At 41.6% G+C, this 24,233-nt stretch overlaps 1 protein-coding gene across 1 annotated transcript; it reads right to left on the reverse strand.

The window, feature by feature from the left end:
• Positions 1 to 8,048: 8,048 nt before the first annotated feature.
• On the reverse strand, positions 8,049 to 23,490 carry YPEL5 (yippee like 5). Its single transcript, XM_019667292.1, has 3 exons — positions 23,318 to 23,490; positions 11,482 to 11,646; positions 8,049 to 9,965 (listed from the first exon to the last, which is right to left on the reverse strand). The coding sequence occupies exons 2-3, from the start codon at positions 11,620 to 11,622 to the stop codon at positions 9,741 to 9,743; spliced, it is 366 nt and encodes a 121-aa protein (XP_019522837.1). The 5' UTR covers positions 11,623 to 11,646; positions 23,318 to 23,490; the 3' UTR covers positions 8,049 to 9,740.
• Positions 23,491 to 24,233: the final 743 nt, after the last annotated feature.

Genomic DNA, 24,233 nt, shown 5'->3' on the forward strand with positions numbered 1-24,233 from the left:
AACTGAAGCTCAGAGAGGTCAAATAACACGGTCAAGGTTACAGAATGAGTAAATGGCAGTCCCTAGCAGGATGTGAAGAGGCCTGACTCCATTGCCCATGCTCTGTTCACCCCACCACATCCTGAACAGAGGAAAAAACACAGGAAGGAGACAAACACAAAGACCAGGGTAGCCAGCTCATCCAGTGCCTATCAGAAAGGGCGCCCCCGTATGGTGGCTGTAGCTGTGCAAGTGCTGGTCTTGGCAAGCTCCGTCTCCATTTTCCCCTTGGCCAGATGCTCTTAGCCAGGGCAAAACCAGAGTGTGGCAGCCCTGGAGCAAGAAGGGAACAGGCAGACAAATCGGACAGGAGAATTCGTCATGAGCATAAGAAGGTGGTTGCAGGGGAAAAAAAAGAAAGAGGGGAGAAAAAAATAATAACCAGGAAAAGAAGAAGAATGGAGAGAGAAAAATTACGACATGAGGAAAGATGGGAAAAGGACAAAACAGACCAAATGTGTGGGGACAGATTAGCCCTTCCAGGCATTCGAGTATTCTCCGGACCTCCTCAGCATGTGGCTGTGGGCTTCAGCACAGCTTGTGGCTGGCCAGGGAAGCAGGGAGACCAAGTAGGTGGCTGGAGGCCTCCTCTGACTCCGGTTCACCTCCCTCTCATTGTTGTCATTAGTTGAGGGAATGGGGAAAAAGAAGAGATGCCCCAGCATGCAGCTGCTCAGAGGACAACCTAGTTTCAGGTAAAATGGGGTGGCAGCAGGGTGAGGAGCTTCCAGGGGGACCCAGGGAGAGCCAATCCAGAGGATAATCACTAGAGTATCCAAGAGCTGATGGATAGATTAACTAGAAGGTAAAACTAGAAAGTATAACTGGGTAAAGTACAGCATGGGGAATATAGTCAGTGGTATTGTAACAGCTCTATACGATGTCACAGGGGTATTATATGGGAGCGGTTATCACTTCGTGAGGGGTGTACATGTCTAGTACGTTGTTTCGTACACCTGAAACTAATAATGAAAGAAGTATACTTGGTGGCTTCTCCACAGTGCTTCTCTTTGTAGTTTGATCCCCAGCACTAACTGTGTAATTCTCAGGTTCAGCTTTGATGTTCGTGGCCACTGATGAATTAATGTCTGCCTGCCTGTGTGATTGATTGAATATGTTAAGTTTTACTTTTCACAGTAGGATATGGAGTCAGAAACCACCTGGAGGAGCTGATAATTTGAAGTAAATATGAAGAGTTAGGAGGCTCAGAAGCAGCAAGACTGGATTTGAGCCCTGATTTTACCAGCAGCTGTGGATGAGGCCTCCTTACCCCCCACCCTGATAGCCTCAAATGCTCCCATAATAAAGCTTCGCTTGGGCTGCCTCTCCTGAAAGTTTAACAGTCTCCCAGAGGCCAGTCCCAGGAAAGTGAAGCAGAAAAATCACTTTTTTCCTGCCTCCAGCCTCTTCCCGCTCCAATAAAATCTGTTGCCAACTGGCTTTCTAAAAAAAATATATTGGTGTATTTCACTCTTCTACTTATAGTCTTTCAATGATTTCCGTCTACCCAGAGCATAAAATTCAAGTTCTTGAGCATGGCAAGTCATTCCCTTCACAGTCTGACCCGTTACAACCTTTTTATCTTCAATCAGTTCCTGAGTACCTTATCATCACTGGGCTTTTATGTGGTTAGTTTTTTTTTATTGTGAACACTTCTCCGTCTCTTTTCTTGGTACTCTATTTAAACTCCAACTGATTATCCATCCATCCCACATCCTGAAACTACTTGTTTCCCAAGCTTGTCTGCGCATTGGAATCACCTTTGAAAAAATACTGGTGCCCTGTTCCACCTTCAGAGATTGTGACTTAATTGGTCTGGGGTAGGGCTTGGGCTTTAGAATTGACCACTGCCCCACTTTGTACCAGATATTGTAATAGCCCCTGGTGACTTAAGAGATAAAAGTTGGTTTTGACTCGAAATTATACTTAGAAAGGGATATAGATCAGTAAATATATAGTTATCCAACACCGTATGCAAGTACTATGAGCGGTAAACCAGGATCTTCTCAGGAAGGTGCAGGAGAGGCAGAGAACCCACACTGGTGGGACTGAGGGCTGGGTGGGCAGAGCTGCTTAGAACTCAAGGACGAGGAGCATTCCAGGGAATCGGGTAGGCAGGCATCCTAGTCAGCAAGAACACTGAACACGGCACACTGAGTTGGAGGAAGCTTGTCCCTTTTCAAGCATGAATGAAGAACTTGGTGCGACTGAAGCTTTGGCAGAGGCAGGTGGGGCCTTGCAGGGAGCAAGGAGTGGGGAGCCAACGATGGAAGGGCCAGGAACGGGACCTGGTCAGGCTTAGTGGCCATGACTGCAGGGGAAGTAGAGCAGTTGGTGAAGAGGTGGTAGCAACCAGTAGGAAGGCCTTCCTTATTCCAGGCGAGTCTCCCTCATCTTCTCCACCTGCACACGACAGCCCACAACAGAGACCCTAAGTCAAGTTGTATGATCTGGACCTCTAAGCACGCATTTTGGGCCAGTCACTGGTCTAAGCACTTTCCACATATTAACTCATTTTTATCCTCACAACAGCCCTAGGTAGTCATATTATTATCCCCGTTTTAGAGCTAAGGGAGCTGAGGCACAGACAGGGTAAGAAGCTTGCCCCAAAGCACAGTGAAGTGTCAGAGCTGGGATTCAGGCACAGGCCCTCTGGCCTCTCAACCAGTCTGCCTTCCACAGCTGTTTTGAAAAGGTGGTAACTGCACATAGCATTTAGCACACTCAGCTGTGTTGAAATGCCTCACCCCGAAGTCTTCTCTCTGTGACGTACAGTGAGAACTCGGCTTAGTCACTCCACCTCTGCAGGCCTTCTCCGGTTTCCCAATGTTTAAAATGAGTTTGGCCTAGATGCAGGATATAAGCTGGAGCCCCGGAAGCCCAAAGGACAAGCTGTGCTTGGCCAGCTGTTTTAAGTTGAAAGTGACTGTCTTTAAGTGGCACATGCTCCCTTGTCACCCTGTAACCTCCACTTTCAGTAGTCTTACATCAGGCCCACTTTCCTTAATGAACTGCCTGGCATCCGAAAGCATTTCAGTCAGAGATCACTCATCAGACAAAGACTCAGCTTGAGACCCTATGAATGTGCATTTCTTTTGCCTTCACATTTCCTCTCCCTCCCCCACTAACCCAATTTAAAGAACACTTGACCTGGGATGTTTCTTGCACAAAGGCTCTGAGCCTCGGCTGGCACCCCTACTGTGGAAGTCCTCTACTTGGCATTGGCTGTCAGATATGAGCCAGGGTTCTTTCTTGTTGCGGTGTGCCCTGAAAATGCTGATTTGTATTTGCTTCTGGAAGGGAGACAGATGAAGCTTGTTTTAGAATATCAGGTTAATCCAATTTCAGAATCCATTGCACATGGAAAGATGAATTCTGTTACTTTCACTTAATCTGGAAGGTTGCCTCTTTTCAAACTTATAATCAGTTGCTAGAAGAATGAAGGCCTTTTATTATGTTTCATGAGCTTATGCACCCCCATGTTGAATGCCTTTCATTTCCTGCGGCAGGAATGCATGCAGTATTGATATAGTGGCTTTGAGGATTTTTACTGGGCTTTGCAAACATTCTCTCATGGCCCTTGCAAAGTAGGTGCCAGGTGTTGCTGACTAATTATTACCATATTGCCTGACACACTTAAAAGGCCCTCAAGCATTGCTGAATGAATGATTGAGCAAATCCTTTCTAGCCACTGGAGCCTATGCTAGTTAATAACTGACTGAACCTCACTCAGTTTATAGGAATATATTTTTAGAATATTATATGGTTTATACGTTTTCACACATTCTCTAAAAATTATTTTGTGTTTTACAGTTGTGGAAATGAGGTTTCAAGAGGCTAACTTCAAAGTTACACGATGATGTTTAATTTTCTGACCTCAGGGTGTCCTTGTCAAAATAAAAGCAAATATTAAAAAAACACTTGTTGAAAAAAAATTTCTCAAGTTGTGTAAGCTAAAGCTTTAGGTACTAAAACAAACATGGCAGAAGAAATTACTTATCATAAAAACTCAAAGCACTATTATCTGTACTTTGTAGTTTGCAAAGCATTTTCTCACATGATCTGATTTGATCCCCACAACGCTACCTCATTGGAGTAAAGTCATCTCACTTCAGGTTAGCCGACTAACGGCAACAATAACAAACTGTCCCAGATTTTCTTTTCCAAGTCAGGTCAGGCTGGCAGTTAAGGACTGAGTTTCTTGCATACTCATGCCATCTACTGGTACTTTTTTGGTAGCATGGGTTACAGCTGATTTTACATTAAAAAATATTTTTTCTTCAGTGTCAACTTCACAGCAGGACTTGAATGTTTTACTGGGAGTCCTTAAAAATAACCCCTCCCGATCTTTGAAACTTGTTTTCTAAGGAGCCTACTCTAAAACAGGACCCAAGACTTACTTAGGTACTGAAATTCTTATTCTCTCTGGCATATTGAAGGTTCTAGAAATGCCTCTGAGCACCTTTCAATTGGCTTAGAACTTAGGGGAAGGGATATGGCTTAGCCAGGGGCAGAGAACACTCATGGAATTATCATTCGTTCATAGGAAGGCCTCAACTTGGCCCAGTATTTCCTGGGAAGGCTACAGGTAGAGAGAGTGGGTTAGTTGACAAGGTAGTGAGGGACTCTATTGTGACTCAACAGTTGGCAGAAGAGGAAATTCTGGAGAACAGATGAAGCCAGTCCCCTGAATGGGGCGCACGAGACTGGCTTCTCAAACTGCACCCATTCCTGAAAACCTCTGGCCAATCCTCAGGAACACAAATACCTCTTTCAAGGCTGGGCTTTGCTCTGGATATGTTTTTTTGAATTATTAGGTTAAATTTGTCTTTGCTTTAAAACCAAGGACAAGAGATGACTTGTTCTTTAGGACAAACTGGCGGAGGAGAATTAAAATGAGATGATTTGGTATATAAACCATGTTTCTCACAATCTTAGGAGTCTTTAAAAACTAGAATAACAATATAGCAGTAGTGTGAAATAGGCTGAGACAAACACAGGACAAAATTTCGTATGAAAAGTAACTAGAAGAAAATTTGGTATGAAAAGTAGTCAATATCTATTAGTGGAAATTCTTGCAGGGTTCTTTGGGAGGAAAATGGAGGCTTTTATTTTTTTGCTTATTTACATTATCATTGAAATTGTAGTCAGTGAACCCTTTTCTATTCTTTTCCTTCTGCTCCATGGTAGGAGAAAAATAGGAACTTTGAGGATGTTTGAAAGCAAAGTAAAATGTCTATTGCAGATTATGAAAAGTTCTTTATGGCAAAAGGTCAAGATGGTAACATATGATAAACAGATTTCATGCCCTAATTTGCTTAAAGGTTTAACAGTAAATATCAAGACCAGTAAGAATTTAAAGAACTTTGAAAGCATTCTGGTCATTCTCTAACTTAGAGCAAAATTTTACATTACTGTAAAGGCTACTAGGCTCTAGAGCAGTGGTTCTCAACCTGTGGGTCGTGACCCCTTTGGGGGTCCAACGACCCTTTCACAGGGGTCGCCTAAGACCATGGGAAAACAAACAGATATTTACATTACGATTCATAACAGTAGCAAAATTACATTATAGAGTAGCAACGAAAATCATTTTATGGTTGGGGGTCACCACAATATGAGGAACTGTATTAAGGGGTCGCGGCATTAGGAAGGTTGAGAACCGCTGCTCTAGAGGCTTGTCAAAATCAACGCAAAACAGGATAGGCTGAAAAGCTTTGGAAAGCAGTATTTTTAGATAAGCTGCTTCATTTCCTCCCTTTTAAAACACAAGCAGATGGATTCTGCATGAATACACTGCAAAGGGTTGTTCAGGGTTACTAGAGTAGGTACCCCACACGTATACACAATTAACAGGCTTTTAGACCAAATATTCACTGTCTTAACAATCATTTAAGATAGGGCTTGTTTTCATAAATCCTACTTGCATAAACTAGGTTTCAGAGGTTAAATCAGACGCTTCCCAAAGTCACACAGCCAATAGATCAGTCGGCATTGAAGACAGGTCTTAGAAGTCTAGCGCTCTTTGTAGAAACTTTGCTAGGGACTTTGCCTCTCCTTAAAAGTTTATCTAACTGTTGTGTTTGTCTTTTTTTCTTTTTAAAGATTTTATTGGGGAATTGGGGGAGGGGAACAGACAAGTTGCTGTTATTTTTTGTTCTTCAGTCTAGTTGTGGAGGATGTTGCTTCACTGGCCCAAGTTGGCACCACCATTGCGCTCCTCCCGGGCGAGGCAGATCAGTCGCCGGCTTCTGGACGGCCGCTCACTGCAGCTGCTGGCCGCTCCCGCTGGCTGCCGGCTACACGCTGTAGCTTATGGCAACCCACTGCAGCAGGGGCTGCAGCCTATGCCATAGCTGGCGACCCATGGCAGCCCAGCTCCAGGTCGAGCTGCCATTCACCATCTTAGCTGCAGAGGGCAGTGTCACTGGCCCTCATATGTGGGATCCAAACCAGGGGCCTCTGGCATCCCAAGCCAGTTCTTAACCAACGCACCACTCGGCCGGCCCTTATACATTTTTAAGTCAAATTTTTAAGCAGGTGGAAATCATATTAATCTGTTTTTCTTATTCATACTTCTTAGCTGTGGGCCTCTTATAACAAACACTTACTTTTACCAGGTTGGTAATACCACAACCATACATTATTTTGAGTTTGAATTTCCTTTTGAATAGGAAATTCTCAAGTATTAGCAGATACGTTATCACTGCAGTTCGGCAAAAAAATCTGGATTTCTTGGCTCTACTCCAAGACTAGTTCAGTATTAGGGGACCCCCAAGTGGTCGAATTGAAATGATTTTAAAAAGCTAAATATGTAAAGTGATGCTCAGGATCACAAAACCCTTAAAGGTGCTTTTGAAATGTACATTTTATGCCTAAATATAGAAGTTCCAATATTTTAAAATAAAGAAGCCATACATTTCACACACAATTTAAAATGGGTATCCACCCTCATTTCCTTAGTTCTGCTTTATTTTTATAACAGATGTCTTCATATCAGTGCTAAGCACTAGCCTAAGTTTTTCAGTTTAATCTCGCTCTATTCCCAATGCATACCTTCCCTAGAAGAGTTTGGATTTTATATGGCCCGTAATAGGAAGCTGGTCAAACATGCAATCAGTGGAAATATGTTTAAGCTGTGAGATACTCTAACTTGTGGAAATGCATCATTATAAACATGCCTCTTAATATTTTATAATCAGTAAATTTCTCAATCCTGCCAAATCAAAAATTACCTGTAGACAGATTTAGGCCTGGGCTGGGGAACTTGCTCTGCATTGAAATATCCCATGACTTTTATGAATAGGTAAATTTAGAAAACAGACATGGTACTGCTATTTTTCTCCTCCAATCTCAAAACACCCACTCACAACTGTCACTTAAATCACTACAAAATCGCTAACAACGTTTTAACCCAGAGTATTCACTTTAGGTCCCCTTTTAAGTACTCATGTTGTTGAAGATCAAAACAAAACAACTTACGGTCACTGTCCCCTAAAATTAAGAGGAAGGATTCTAAAATCTTCAAAGGAAAAAACATTAACATGTACACCCTTCAGTAACCCACTTATTATGCAGCATGTTCACCTGTACTTGTTATCTTTCCATCCCAAAGCAAGGTCATTTCCAGTAGTTGTTTCCCATCTCACGTGAACAATGTGTTTGCTTCAGTGTAAAGAATCCAGTCTGAATGGATCTTCCATATTGCTTGCTGTGGTACCTGCCGCAGTCACCTCCAAGTCACCCTAGCAATATGCCATTTTGTTCATATATACGAAACTGTAGTTGTCAGTGTCTGAGGCAAAATCATCTCAGGGAAGTTAATATTGGTGAACTCAGTATCTCCTAGTGTAAATTAGGTATGGTTAACTAAGCCAGAATGTCACCTGGCTGCCAATTTGAAGAAAGCTATAGCTACTCAAAGGTATGATGTATGTGTTTATAGATAAAAACTATGACAAGATTATTACTAGACAAGGATCAGTGGAAAATAAGTAGCAGTATTGCACCAATGCAAGATAAAATATACTTTATTGTGACAGCAAATGCACATAGTGCTATAGGTAAGGCATGCTACTAGGAATCGGCATATAATCAAAGGCCGGTATGGAAATGAATGGGAATGAATGTTTCTTAATGCTTAAAAGATTTAGTCCATGGTGAAAGACAGAAGAATTTGTGTCCACTCATCTCAAATGCAGTATTATACACCTAATCAGATCCCTATACCTCTAACCAAGAGCCCAAAAGCAAATAAGAGAAACTTAACTGTACTCAGAAGAAACTTTTAATATCAGTGACAGAAAGATTTTGCTAATTGAGGCAAATTTCCTCTCTAAACAAAGACCTAAAAACTGAGCACTCAAACATCCATTCATTCATTTAAATTAGCTAATTTTAACATCGTTTATTCCACTAGAAACAAATGTCAGACAATCTAGAAATAGTTTGGATAAAGAAACATTTTCATTTTAATAATTCATAATGTTGCGAATTTGGGGCTAAAATAACACCCTGAGTCAAATTTGACCCCTGTCTACTTGAAGGGACCAAGTACAGTTTCAATTTCAATAGCTGAATTTCTTAGGGAAGATCTGAGAAAATAATGCTAATGAGAGCTAGTCCTTTGATGGAACTATTAGGTTCTAAAGACTTGTCAAAATCAACGCAAAACAAAGGATAGCCTGAAACACAAAACTGAGGCTAGGCTGAAATGCTTTGCAAAGCAGAATTTTTAGAGAAGCTGCTTCGTTTCCCCCTTCTTTTAGAACCACATGCAGATGAAATGCTTTCTGCATGAGTGCACATTGACATTCTGTTCAACTGTTTTCTAAATACAATACTGTGGGTTTAAACAGCATGTTTTAATTTAAACAAAGTAATATACAGTCAATTTAGCTTAAGCGATGAAAAGAAACACTAGTATGGAAATTACTTTGTAAATACTCTGCTCTTTGAAACGGTGTTTTTAAAAGCAACACAGGAACAAAAACATCCAACTATCACTTTATTTATATTACTATGCTTAAGTTACATGGAAAAGACAACCAAGCAGTTCTGCCCCATTTCAGGAAGTTTCCAATCAACACCAATTATGTGGTGACAAATAACTAGGAATGGTGACATCTCTGGGTCAAGACTGACAAGAAAGAATGGGCTCGGGTGCTACGGTTCATCTCCAACAAGAATATGGCACAATGGCCAGCACAAGCCATACTAACACTGAACCTTTAGCTCTGGTCACAAATTCGGATCTCTTCTCTGAAGCTAGCAAATCAAGTGAAATAACTGGGGTTAAAAAAAAAAAAAAGTTTTAAAATGAAGCCCAAATAAGTTTAAAAACCATGCTCTTGACACATTTTCCTTTCAAAATTTACATAAAACACACTTTTCACTCTAATAGCCCAGATTTTTTTCCTCACATAGCCACCATGTAGCTGCAGATAGACTATTCTGCCTCAAGGTGTAAACATAGGGAAAAAAAAATTAACGGCATCTGCATAATATTCTCTCTACACACTGCTGTTGGATGGAAAATAGGAAATTGAAAAAAAGAAAGAAAGAAAGGTTCCCTCTTAGATTCTCACAACCTCTTGTTCCGCAGTTCATGAATCCGACTCTGATGCTAAGGTGACAGTGTATGTAAGTAGATTTTTGTTTTCAGTGAAGGAGACCTGGGAAAAGATGGAGTTATCTCTTATTCTTCAAGAGTTATCAGATGGTACATGCTCCTCAAACCCCTCACTCTCTCGAACTAGAGCGCGTTCCAAGATCACACGGCCTTCCTTATAACGCTGGCTGTCTTCAGTAGCAAACTCATAGATCCATCCCAGTTTGCTATTGCAGTTTTTGCAGCTCACATCCCGAACCATGTGGCGGCCAGTGAGCATGACCCGGTCTTGAACTTCACTGTACTGCAGGTTAACTACCTAAGAGACATGTGAAAAGAAAATTGCAAAAGCATGTAAATTATTTGCCACAAAGTATACAATATTTGGTTGACGCAATAACAGCAACTTCAGAGAAGGAAACAGCAGTTGTTACTTCAGTCAATACCCTTCCCAAGGGCTATTTTTAAAAGCTGCTGGGACAGGTAAACCTGGAATCACACTGCACTGGACATCTAATGCGATCACGATCATGCATTATTGTACAGTCCAAGCCACACTATACATTATCAGTTACATTTCTGTGTTATAGTGAAGAGTCCTTGACTTGGAGTCACAAAATGTAGGTTTGGGTCCAACTGTTGTTATTCACCATTCAATGATGAGTGCAAACAAGGCAACTAATTGAACTAGGTAAAAGAACCTAGTACATGACAGGTATTACATTAAAAAGTTTGCCAAATTTGCTTCTGAAAATACATTTATATATAAGACTGGGCTAGACTAAGCCTATGATAGACCATACATTGCAATATATCGCTTTCAAGTGGGTTCAAAGAATCTGTGAAGAATTTTCAATGATTCTGAACACCAAACAATCCTCTATACTTTACTTTTCTGTAAAAGGCCAGATAGTTAATATTTTTGGGCTTTGAGGATTACATGGTCTTTGTTGTATTTAGCCTGCTGCTGTAGCACAGAAGCAGCCACAGGTAACACATAAATGAATGAGCATGGCTGTGCCTCATTATATTTTATTTACAAAAATCAGGCAGCTGGCTTGCCGTACTACAACCAAGTGAGAATCCCTGCTCTATACCTAAATAAAGATCAAGGGGGTGCACACTATCAATTCTTTGAGAGAAAAACTTGTTTCAAAATGGAACTGGAACAGAGGGGTGTCCACTGAGGAAGTTTAGTTGACCTTCTAAGAGCCAGTACCCTTGCACTAGTTCTGTTCCTTAGCCTGAAAGATACAAAACTCCACAAGGCAAAAATCACATCAATCAATTTCAAAGCAAGCCAGAAATTAGACAAGCAGGCAGACTAGACATTTATTTGTAAATCAGGAAATGCTCTTCCTACTGGCAAACCTATGTCATAAACTAAATCATAATCAGAAAGATGATTGGTGAGCATAAATTAGAGCCAAGGGAAGCTGGTTACACGATTCTTACTCACTTGCATTGTTAAGCTACGAGAGCTTAATGCAGCTATCTCCCTATTAAGATAAATCAGTGACATGGGTATGGAGGTGTCTCAGCCCCTTTTCCCACAGTCTGTGAAGTCATTACCAAATTCTTACAATGAATGTTTTCTGAATGGAAATCACCATTATTATAACAGTCTTTATACTTCCAAGATTGACAATCACATTCTAGTAATATCTTCCTGAGGTCCCGTCAATGATAAGCTAGTGGGCAATTATTTCTATAGCTTGCAGCTCTCCTTCTGACTCTTCCTGGTATCTCCAAGCTCTGAGGGATATTCTGGTACTGCTGTCAAACATATCCACCACTGAACCCACTTAGGAAATGAATCCAGTTTCCCCACCAACCTTGTTAAAAAGAAATGCTCTCCCAGTGGCGCCTGTGAACCGAGTGGAGATGAGCTCTGAGCGGTTGGTCAGAATCGTATCACAGTTTGCACAAGAAAACAGACGGGTACCACCAATATGATCAAGGAAAATTCTGCCCATTTTTATAGCTGAAGTTCTAAAAACCTAGAAGCAAATGGAAAGAAATGCATTATGATTAAAAAAGTTTTTGTTAGTATCTACTTGGTTGGGGGTCATAGAGAACCATTTACTCAACATGTGAAATAGCTGACTCTGAACAAAAGGACCCAAAGCTCACACACTGAACAAATAAATAGGCACATACAAGCTAAGAACATTTTAGAAACAGTGAGCCAAGGAAATAAACATGCTTAGGCAGGAAATGAATGGTATCGCTTCTCTTTTGGTTGGTATGGAAAAAAACAGGAAAAAATTAGAATACCAGAAACTGAATGATGAAAAGCACAGGCAAAGAGGTGAGAAAAAAGGTTTAGCTTAAGTGTTAAGTATGCATGCTGAGTATGTGTAATTTGAGAAAAGACTTGTGGGGGGCATGAGTGACATGATCAGGTAAGAGTAGAAAAGGGGGCAATCAGAAAACAAGAGGACAGTCTGGTTTGAGAGCATGGGGTGAGTGGGTTTCTGATCACCAGGTGCATCTGCACCCACATAGGGGTGATGGCACTAACATTAGTAACTTTGAGTCTGTGGAGCACTGTACTAGGTGCTGTACTTAGTTCAAAGTCATCTTAACTCTGAGGTTATTGCCCCACTTCATAGATTATCCAAGGTTATTCACTGGTCAAAGTTTACACAGCTTTCAAGTACAGAAAGTCATAACTGGAATGCAGTTCACCCAATTCAAAGTCAAACTCCTTCCATTACCCTATACTGTCTTCTCTAAGAAGGTGACACACAAGATGGTCCACGCTTGGCATAAGGCTAAGAAAACAAGAACACAGAAGAAGGGAAAGCTGAACCATTATTACATAACTTATATTTTAAAAATCGTACTGATGCAATAGGTCACAGAAGTGCTGAAATATTGGGGGGAAAGCTCTGAATCCAACTTCTGAAACAAGGATAGTCAAACTTAACTATTTCAAAAGTCAGAAGAGTTAATGTATGCAACTAAGTTCACAGCAATTAATCCCCTCAAACAGTATTTTTAAAGATCTAGATATAGTCAAGAATACACTATAGTTTTCATTTGAAAAAGAATTTATTCCTGGTGTAGTTATCAGCTTCTGTGTTTTAAATATTTAATATTTCATGTCTTTAAAATGGCATGCAGAGCTGATACAGCTGCCACTATGAAAAGAAATCCATAATCTATGTTTGTAATAAGAATCCAGTCATCTTAAATTTGGGGAAATTCCATTACAAATTAAAAAGGAATTTCCATTCCTTCTTATATCTGTGAACTTCCTCAGCCATTAGGCAGTCCTAATGTCATCAGAAATGTCATTATCATGCAGATTATTATGACTGCCATTAAACATTATGATAGGAGATTTAATAAGCAATGAAAAACAAATGGTGACTATAATTACAATTTGTAGCTATCAAAAGGAAAACCAGTGCATTAACATAGAACATCAATGAATAAACCCTGGGTAAAAACATGACTTAAGAAATAATGTTTAGCTTTCTGATTACATTTCTGCAAAATGACAGCAATAGGTAAGACTTACTGTCCATTGTTTCAGCCTTTGAGACAATAGCATTCCTTTTTCCAGATGCTTAAGAACACAATACTGTTACATAAAGATCAGAGGTTGCAAATTTACAGGTTGGATTCATTTGGTGGCACAGGGATAGAATGGTAAGTGAACAAATAACCCTTCCCTCACAAAACATATGTGGACATGTTTTGTTTGGCCCACAAAGTTTTTTATTCTTAATTAAAAAATTGCGAAATTTCATTATAGAGCCTGCATGTGGTTTTTTGTTGTTGTTGTTGTTGTTGTTGTTTTAAACAATAGGAGACCTGGCAACACGGGGCATGTATTCTCACATGGCAACAACCGACTAGAGTTGAGTGGTAGCTGAAGCTTTCCCTGCAAGGTCATTTCATTTGCTCGGTCTCCACTTGGCATCACATAATTACTTCACCTGTAAGACATTTAAGTTTATGACTCTTGATATACATAAAGCATTCAGAGATCCTGTGAGCAGCTGATTTTGGTCATATTTCTTAATATTGGTCCTTTACAGAAAGGAATCAACAGCAAAGTTTTACAGTCTCACCTCTGTAAGACACAATCCTCATATTCCCTATTTCTCTGAAACGTAGTATTTACGCAGTGATTTAGTCTCAGCTTGGGCTTCTAGGACTCATTACTTTAAAGCCAATTTTCCTTCAAACTTTTAAAATAAAATATTCATATAGTAATTTATTTCAACCACAATGCAGGAGTAACTAGATGTGTTTTGAACTGACCGTGGCAGATACAATGCTACCGTGGAAAATATACTCGACTTCAAAATGAACTCTCCCTATGCCTTCTGCCTGCAACATTCTAGCATCGGTTCCTAACTACCATATAGCTGTGACCATTTGCTGCTAGATATATGCAAGCTCTTTATTCCCAAACGGCGTAAACAGATTTAACACGCTTTCTCTTTCCTCCTTCAAATTCAGTCTATTTTTTACTCTTTTACTCAAGTATTTTTATTGGATTCAATTACACGATTCATTACAGACCAAAAATACCGGTGCAGAATCACCATTCCTAGTTGTGGTTGCCAAATATTTACAGAGTACTATATATGCATATAAAATATACTTTCAGTTTTATTTATTGAGTAAAACTGAAAAATATAGTTTTTATACAAAAACTCTTATTTGCCAAAAGAAATAAGCTAGAAATGCCATGGAATCTGGCAAAAGCCAGCAAAATACCACTTGCTGTGGAAGTTCTGCAGGAAGTAGAAACACCCCTGCAGGGTCATTAGACTCCCAGTGTTAAGCCTTTGCTTTGAAGGGCTAGAAACACAATCTACTACTGACTTACATGATCCATACTCTCAAGGGGCTGATATCCATCAGAATGCCACTTGTGGTTTTTTTTTAAGGTTTTATTGGGGAATTGGGGGAGGGAACAGCGTTGTGGAATCATGGAAGGGGAGCAGACAAGCTGCTGCCCTTTTGTTCTTCAGTCTAGTTGTGGAGGATGTCACTTCACTGGCCCATGTTGGTATTGTGATCACTGCGCTCTTCCCGGGTGAGACAGATCAGTCGCCAGCCGTTGGATGGCAGCTCACGATGGCTCACAGCAACCCACTGCAGCCGGGGCTGCAGCCTACGCTGCCGCCAGCAACTCATGGCAGCCCAGCTCCAGATCCAGCTGTTGTTCACCATTATCTGAAGAGGGCGTAGCGTCACTGGCCCATGTGGGATCCGAACCAGTGGCCCTGCTGCTCAGAGCTCGCGCTCCCAAGACAACTCTTAACCAACGAGCCACTCGGCTGGTCCCGCCACTTTATTATTTAATGGGGCAGGTCATTAAAAACTTTAAAAACAGGTCATTAAGACAATTCCGGAATCAGGCTTCTGTGAACCTGGATGATACACAATGAACTCTACCTCTGGCCTAGTATTTAGTGTCTACACTGTATGGGACACTGCGTTTAGTACTTTATATACCACGTTTTACCTTGATGATTTCTAAACTAGGTATTTATCACCCCACTTTCGTAGAGGGATAAAGATTGTGTGACTTTCTGAAACTGGCCACACTGGGATCTGAACTACATCTTGTTGCAGTTGTTTTCACCCCACTCCCTCTCTAGTGACCAGAGGGCTGCCCGACTCAGTCTTTCTCCCTCAGATTCACCGTGTGCCCCTCCTGCCTCCACGCTGCTCCTCCTGTATGCTCTATCTTAGATAATGGCAATTCGAATCACACACTCTCCTAAACTAAAAATAGAAACCCTGGGAATTTCTTAAAAGAAACTGCAAATTTGGTAATATCTTCCTCCCCCTCATCAGAGTCTTAATTCAAATTAGCACTTCTTGATAAACCTCTTATGGTTAGGGAACGTGTACTGTAATAAATGCAACATACAATCACAGGTGCCACTACATTTGTGCTAAATTAGATAGTGCTACAAAAATAAGGTCAAAGGCCATGTGCTTAAGCCATCCCTTTGTAAGAGCTCATAGAGACCACAAACTTTGAAACTTGTTTTCTGACAGGCCAGAACATAGCTGATTCTTAAAGAACAAACACAAAAACAGAGTTTTAAAGGAATAACTTACATACCATACAATTTAACCACTGTATGTGCACAATTGAATGATTTTTAGTAAATTTATAAAGTTGTGCCACCATAACCACAAACCAGCTTTAGGATATTTCCATCACCTTCCCCAAATTTCCACAAACCCCTCTACAGTCAATCCCTCCTCCCACCCCCAGCCACAGGCAACCACTGATCTACTTCCTGATTGTTCTACATCTAAAATATTTCTCAGATCTGCTAATCACCTTGCTTGGACTTAGAATCTTAAGATGACTATGTTCTCTGTGTTGATCCTTACTGTGTCCCTAAGTAATACTATGCATGTCTCAGTACTTGTCAGTGTGGAAGTTCCAGTTTATAACCAAAATTAAGGCCAAACTTATCACAGTTAAAGCTTTAAGATGTTTTCTTCCTTTTCAACTTTCAAGCAAAAACAGTCATTTCATATCTTAATTTTTTAAGTACCATTCCCTAATTTTATAAATAGCTTCTTTGGTACTAGCTTTTCTTAGTTTTGGGATATTAAAATCCTTAAAAGGTTGAAATAAGAGAAGTACCAAACTTGGTTGTTTAACAAGCAGTCTATTATCAGTTTATTTGAAATTACTGGAAACAGTGAGGGGCCAGCCAGGTTGAAAATATAAATGAAATTCATACATGATATGTAGATCATATTTTAGTAATTGTTTTCAATTTCCTCCCCCCTTCAACAAATAGCACATTTAGCAACCTAGGATTTTCAATTTCTATTTTAATAGGAGATTCTGGTGAAGCAATCACATTTTTAGGATCTCTAGCTTTTTATAGAATTAAAAAAAATATTTACAGAATCTGTTAAACATAAAGATTTTTCTGTTTCAGAAATCCATGAAAGGCAAAGTATCCAGGAATGTATTCTTTTTAAAATTAGACATAATGGACTATATACTATGTAATTTCCTGGTTTGAGTTGCGCCCGATCAATAAAATAATTTTCTAAAAAAGACTTTTTAAAAATTTGACATTTAATTTTTTTTGAGCAGTTTTAGGTTTACAGCAAAATAAGGTAGAGGTGTCTCATATGTCCCCTGCCCCCACAGATGCATAGCCTCCCTCATTATCAACATCCCCCATCACAGTGCTCCATCTGCTACAATTAATGAACCTACATTGACACATCATCACCTAAAGTACATAGTTCCCATTAGGGTTCTCTCTCAGTGTACATTCTATGGATTTGGACAAATGGGCGCGTACAATGACACATACAGTATGGTATCCGAGTATTTTCACTGCCTTAAAACTCCCGTGCTCTGCCTATTTATCCTTCCCCCTATTAACCCCTGATCTTTGGAGACCGTTTTGCCTTTTCCAGAATGTCATGTAGTTGGAATCATCCAGATATAGAGTCATATAGTTTTTTCAGATTGGCTTCTTTCACTAATGATTTAAGGTTCCTCCATGCCTTTTAATGGCTTAATAGCTCATTTCTTTTTAGTGTTGAATAATATTTAATTGTTTGGATGTACCATTTTATTTATCCATTCACCTACTGAAGGACACTGGGGTTGGTTCCAAGTTTTGGCAATTATAAATAAAGCTACAATTATGACCCAATTATGAATAAAACATCCATGTGCAGGTTTTTGTGTGGACGTAAGTTTTCAGCTCCTTTGGGAAAATACCAAGGAGTGCAATTGCTAGATCACATGGTATATTACATTTTGTAAGAAACCACCATACTCTCTACCAGTAATCAGTGAGAATTCCTGTTGCTCTACATTCTTGTCGGCATTTGATGTTGTCAGTGTTCTGGATTTTGGCCATTCTAATAGGTGTGCAGTGGTATCCCATTGCTTTAATTCTATTTCCCTGACATACTCGTATGATGTGGAGCATCTTTTCATATGCTGTTTGCCATATGTATATCTTCTTTGGTGAGGTGTGTGTCAAGGTCTTTGGTCCATTTTTTAATTGGGTTGTTTTCTTATTGAGTTTTAGGAGGTCTTTGTATGTTTTGGATAACAGTCCTTCATCAGATAAGTCTTTTGCAAGTATTTTCTCCCAGTCTGTGGCCTCTCTTCTCATTCTCTTGATGTCTTTTGCAGAGAAGTTTTTAATTTTAATGAAGTCCAGCTTATCAATTATTTCTTTCATGGATCATGCTGTTGGTGTTGTATTTAAAAAGTCATTGCCACATCCATCTAGATTTTCTCTTACCTTCTAGGAGTTTTATAGTTTTGCATTTTAATGTCTGTGACCTATTTTGAGTTAGTTTTTGTGAATAGGGTGTAAGCTCTGTTTCTAGATTTTTTTTTTGCACGTGGATGTACAGTTCTTCCAACACCATTTATTGAAAAGACTATCTTTGTGCCACTGTATTGTCTTTGCTACTCTGTTAAAGTTCAGTTGACTGTATTTATGTGGGTCTATTTCTGGGCTTTCTACTCGGTTCCACTGATCTATTTGTCTGCTCTTTTGTGAATACCATACTATCTTGATTACCATAGCTTTATAGTAAGTCTAGCAGTTGAGTAGTGTCAGTCTGCCAACTTTATTATTCTCCTTCAACACTGTGTTGGCTATTCTGGTTTCTATAACTTTAGAATCAGTTTGTTGATACTCACAAGGTAACATGAGATTTTGGGAGCTGCACTGAATCTACAAGTCAAGTAGATACAGATCTTCCTAACAACTGACATCTTGACAAAATTCATCAGTGCTTTATATTTTTCCTCATATAAATCTTGAACATATTTTGTTCAACTTATTCCAAAGTATTTCATTTTTTAGGATGCTAATATAAATGGCATTGTTTTTAATTGCAAATTCCACTTGTTCTTTGCTGGTATTGATACATTGATACACACACATTAAATATTATGGTATCTTGTTCTTTAGTCTGGCTCATTGCTAAATATTTTTCTTAAAAGCAGGGGTCAGCAAACTAGGGCCTTTGGGCAAAATTCAGCTCACCACCTGTTTTTGTATTACTCACAAGCTAAGAATTTTACACTTTTAAATTGTAGGGGGGAGGGGAATCAAAAGTAAAGTATTTTATGACACATGTAAACTATATGAAATTCAAAGTCCAATGTCCTAAATAAAGTTTTATTGGGACACAGCCACACCTATTTATGTATACTTGGCTGTTCTCTCATTATAATGGCAGAGTTTGAGCAGTTGCCACTGAAACTTGATAGCTTGCAAAGTTCACAATATTTACTATCTGGCCATTGACAGAAAGTATATCGACTCCTGCTTAAAAACTCATTTGGACAGAAAAGAACTTTTCATTTAGAAAGAAAGTCTCAGAAAGAAAAAGTAAACTTGGTTGGCATTCAGGTTCAAGGATGAAGAGAAGTATTTGAGAAGATCAATTTAATCTTGCTCCCCTTTTCTTCATGGATTTTCTAGCTGAAATCTTGACCCTTCTGTAATCAGTTTTTAGTATGTTGAAGATCAACTATGACAAGATTACAAAAATAGATAATCTATACCCAGCCTTGGCTTCCTCCTCTACTCACTCCCAGAATTCAGATACCTGAACTCGAGTTGAACTGCCCATGTTCAAATCTCAGCTCTGCCCCTTAAAAGTTGCATAAACTTTGGGTAAGGTATCCTCCCCTTCCTCATCTGTAAAATGGCAGCAGCAGTATCCATCTCTGAGTTGTGAGAATTGGAGAGAATACATTCTTAGAAGAGAGCTTGGCACACAGTAAGTGCTAAATAAAGGTAAATCCAGTGAAATAGATTACCTTCTTCAACATTTCCCACTCCATCTTCCCTCTCCTATTACAGATGAAGAAAGCAAGGCTCAGGAAGGGTAAGAAACACATAACAATTAACTGGCTTCACCTCATGTTAATTACTGTGAAGCTAAGTGACCAGGTGACAGAAATTACAACAGGAGAAAAGTTAGAAAGCTTCTGAAGTATCTATCTCAAATTCTTAGTGTCACAATTCTAGGTCTTAAAATAGGTACTTGCCCGCCCTGTAATTAATAATCCAGTTCCACTCAACCCTGGCAGGTAGAATTCCCTGAAGGAGGCAATAACATATTTACCAGCCCTAAAAATACAAGGGAGGAGAACAGTAGGTATTGATTTGCATCTCTTAGGACCCTCTGTTGGGAAAACACCCAGTTCACAGACAGACCTTTCCTTTGTAATAATTACCTCAGAGCATCTCCACAGACCACAGAAAACACACACCACCAGAACTGAGAGGAACTTTTCCACTGCACCAGAAGATGGTGGTGGGCAAATGCAAGGTACAGAACCTTTCCTGCAGGAACTGAGTGTGCAAGGAGTCTAGTATAGAAAGGGTTAAAAGAACCTGCCATTCAGGGAAGGCTGTGTTTTGCAATGGTTCCACTAGACTGGAAACATGCGTTAGGATGCTTGTATATCTGGTTTTCAGTCTCTTCTCTCTCCAAAACAAACAAAACCCAAAGAACAGCGTTGGATTGATTACTATAATCAACATTTAATGCTATTGCAATCTCATCAACTATTTTCATACTGAGTTTTGTGACTAAATTCTACTGAAAATCTACAAAGGGAAATAAATTGAATTTGATCCATAAAACCAATTTTTGTACTAAATATTCACCAAGCCAAGGTTCTGGTGACATAAGAAAGCTGTACTTTATTCTTGTTAATTCTTTTGCAATCTGCCCAGTTTTCCTTTGCTATGTCAAATGATGTAGTGGTTGTGGTATCAGGTCTTCATTTGACAGTAACTTTTATATTTTTGTTCTGGACCCTCAAATAATGTCTGTTGTTGGTAAATGTTTTCCAAGTTTACTGTATTTTTGTAATAGTTTTTGTTTAGTCATCACTAGAAAATAAGACTAGTCACATAACTCAGTGAGTCAGCTAACCAATCTGAGTTGGTAAGCTCCCCAAAATGTCTTTTGGCAAGACAAATTCAAGATCTCTCGTTTGTTGAGATGCAATACCATGAGTCAAAAATGCCTCTAACTGAACAGACTGGAAGTATAATTTAACTGGTTTCCTGATTCAGATGTCAAGCAAGCAAGTTCATGTCATAGCTATTAAGGTCATTTCCAACATTACTACATAGGATTACCAAAGAAACTGATATTGATTTATATAGCCATGTAGGCACTTTAAAACCTAAAATGATATTCTGGGCACAAATAAACTGAGGACTAAAGTTGTCACATCTCATGAATATTATTTTCACATCTCATGAATATTATTTAAGGACTGGTTTCATGTTTCAGGGGCTGGTTTTTTGGAGGGTAGTAGCTAGTTTAATCTCTTTCTTTAGACTTAATTTTGGCTTTGTTTCCTTTCCCTTTTTATTGTGTCTAAACATTTTTCTCTCTTCTGCCACTTAAGGAGAGCAAAATAAAAGGCAAATAAGTCTAGCAAAAAGTCCTCAATGACCCAACCAGATATTATTTTAGAAAAACCCACAAGATTTTTCATATCTTTTTAGAAAAATTGTTAAAATCCAATTGACTTAACCTCCCTCTCCTAGAGATAAGATGGTTCCAAGAAATAATCTAAGGGAAAAAAAAGTCAACCAGTAGGCCTGTATTGGGCTCCCAGTAGGCCTGTATTGGGCACTGCCTGAGCTGGGTTGAGGCCATCCTCTAAAAAGGTAAACATCAGTCCTTTCCAAGGAGCTACACTCTACCTGGTCTTCCAGTACATACCCAGAAAGATAATGGGGCATTTGGAAAATATCCCACTGTGAACCAAATTGCACAAGCTCCACCATCTCAGTATTTGTAAATTCTCCAGGCCTGTTTTTCCTCCTAGGCCTCTGTCTGCCTAACAAAGCCAAAGTCTCTTCCATTTCTAGGTCTAATCAATACCAATCCACTTCAGAATGCTTCCAGCTTCACCTGACTTCATTTTTCACTGCCCCATTTTTGAACTCTTATGATTTCATAACTTACCAATATTTAACTTTGTATTGTTACTTAAATTCATGTCTATGACTTTTTACTAAGCTGTAAAAGCTTTAAAAGATTCAAATTTTTGAAATTTCCTTCTTACCTATAGAGTACTACAAGTATGCGATAAACTTTTAGGAAAAGAATCCACCCAGACACTTCACATCTGGCACAAATATGTACCCTGGAAACACTTCACGCATTTTGGTTCCTCTGTGTTGAAACGCAGCTGCAACACTGTGCAGTTAGCCAATATCCTATTACCGCCAGTTACTTCACTAGCAAGTCTAATTTTCCAAAAACACAAGGTTAGCCTGAGGTTACTTTAGGTTTTCCATCTGTCAAGGAGACCTGGAATAAAAATCTTCAGATTACCAACAGGGCTCTCTGTAAACAGAAAAAGTTTAAAAATAAATGAGCTGTACAGCTTCCCACACTCTCCTTTGAAGGGAGGATTGATAGTGGTGTCAGGATTAAACAGATCGTTGTAGTTCAGTTTCCCAACTCCCGCTGTTCGTAATACTCAATTGTCCTATCTGCACAGGCGTGTAGCACCGGGCGTAGAATAAAGCCGTTGCAAGAGCACGCCTGCCCTCCCACCTGCAAAGAGGAAGGACACGGCTGGCCGCGGGGCAGAGCGCAGGCCGCGCGACCCTGGCGCCGGGTCCGTTCCGCCTGCAGCCGCCCAGGCCCAGCGAGCGCCCCGCCGCGCAGCCTGCGGCCACCGCTGGCCCCAGCTGATTGCGAGCACGTGACGGCGCGGGCCAATGGGGAGGGGCCGGGGCGCGGCACAGCCGAGCCTCCTTCGGCACAACAAACATGGGCGGAAACAGCTGAGCGGGCGGCGGCGCGGGGTCCCGGCTCGCCTGCTTCTGCCCGCGGCCACCCAACACCGCGCCAGGCCAGCGGGGGGCCCCCTCCCCCGGTTCAGGGATCAGCTGGGGAGGCGGGCGGAGGGGCGGACGTTCGCGCGGCTAAGCAGAAAACAAAAGCCGACACCGCTCCCCGCCCGTAGCAAGTGCCAGTCAGCCGAGGATGTGGTTCTTCTTAAGGACCGGCCACGCCAGGGTGTAACCACCGCCCCACAACTTGGAGCTCGTACTTCACTTCGGGGACCGTAGCGCAGCGAGGCGGCCGAGATGGCAGGCCTCCCAGGCTACCGCGGCGGCGCACAGCCCAGGGCGCGCCCCCGACACTGCGGCGGGGACGCGGCCCGTGGGGGCGGGGCAGCCGAGGCGGGGGGAGCCGCCGGCCAAACTGCCCGCAGAGGGGGGACCGAAGGCCTCCGCGGCGATGTGCTGGGACTCCGAGGCGGCGGCGGGGTACCGGCCAAAACTGGAGGCTGCGGCGGGATGGGGAAGTGAGGGGTGGCGATTGTGGCGGTCGCGCCGGTTGTCCAGGCTGGGCGGCGGGGGCGGGCAGACGGCAGCCGCCGCGGCTGGGCCTCACAAAGAGGAAACGGCTCAGCTCGTCGGCCTGCAGCTCCCGCCGCTGGGGCTCGCCCAAGGGGGCCGGGGTCGGCCGCACTAGGACCCCGGGGGGAGCACGACAAGGAAGAGGCACTTCCTGCCTGGGCCCCCGCCCCAGACCGATTCCCGAGTGCTTCGAAGCCGCCGACCTGGAAGACTCCCCAGCCCCAAGCGGGCTTCGAGCGCAGCCCCCACCCGTCTTACTCACCCCGAACGGCTGTGAGGTGCGTGGCAGCCTGCGGTTCTTCGCTCCTCAGCTGGGATGAAGCCCCTCGGCTACCCGAGTCCAGGTTTAGTCAGGCCCCGGCCTTGGCCCCGCCTCTCCCTGGATGGACCTCCGCGTCAATCACCCAGCGTAGCTCCGCCCCTAGAACAGTCGGCTCTCCCGGTTGGCCCAGAACGTCCTTAATCTCTAGGCCCCGCCCCCTCTCCTACACCCTGCCCCTTCCGCTCGGCCCCGCCCCTTCTCTGGTTCACCCTCCCCCCCACTCCAGCTCCCCTTTGCGTCGCGACCCACCCCTTCCAGAAGCTGCGGACCCAGGGCAGGCTCCCTGCAGTTCGCCCCGCCCCTGACCCAACACCAGGGACTCTTACAGCCAATCAAAGAGGATAAGTCTACCCCTTCTCCAAAGGTGGCCAATGTGAAGAGCCTTACGATCCACCCACTTCCCAGCTGAGAGCACACAACACAGCATCCACGTGAGTCAGCTTCTTAAAGAGGACGGATCAGCCTTTCTAATTGTGGCAGCTGTGAGATACTGCGCGTCATCATCGTCGTCAGGTGCTGGCTAGGCCTAGTTTCCTTCCTGAGACCCAGTGATGACAGATGAAAACAACAGGCTGTTTTCTAGGCGAAGCAGATCCCTAGATAGTTAATAACATGCACCGTGTTATTAATTTCTTTGAGATTGCTTACTCTTGCCACAATTTATAAAGGGTTACCTTTTATTTACAAACTCCAAAACCCTTTGAATCTGAGCATATAGGAAGTCTTGAAGAACATCTACGAAAAAAAGGATTTTTCAAGTTTGCCGGACCTTATTCACAACTCCCTGAGTTTTCTCTGTAGTGGAAATGATTATCAAAAGGACGAGAAAATTCAGTCTTATGCATAGAGATTTTCT

This window comes from Hipposideros armiger, unplaced genomic scaffold (genome assembly GCF_001890085.2).
Source record: "Hipposideros armiger isolate ML-2016 unplaced genomic scaffold, ASM189008v1 scaffold_493, whole genome shotgun sequence".
NCBI classification, from domain to species: Eukaryota; Metazoa; Chordata; class Mammalia; order Chiroptera; family Hipposideridae; genus Hipposideros; species Hipposideros armiger.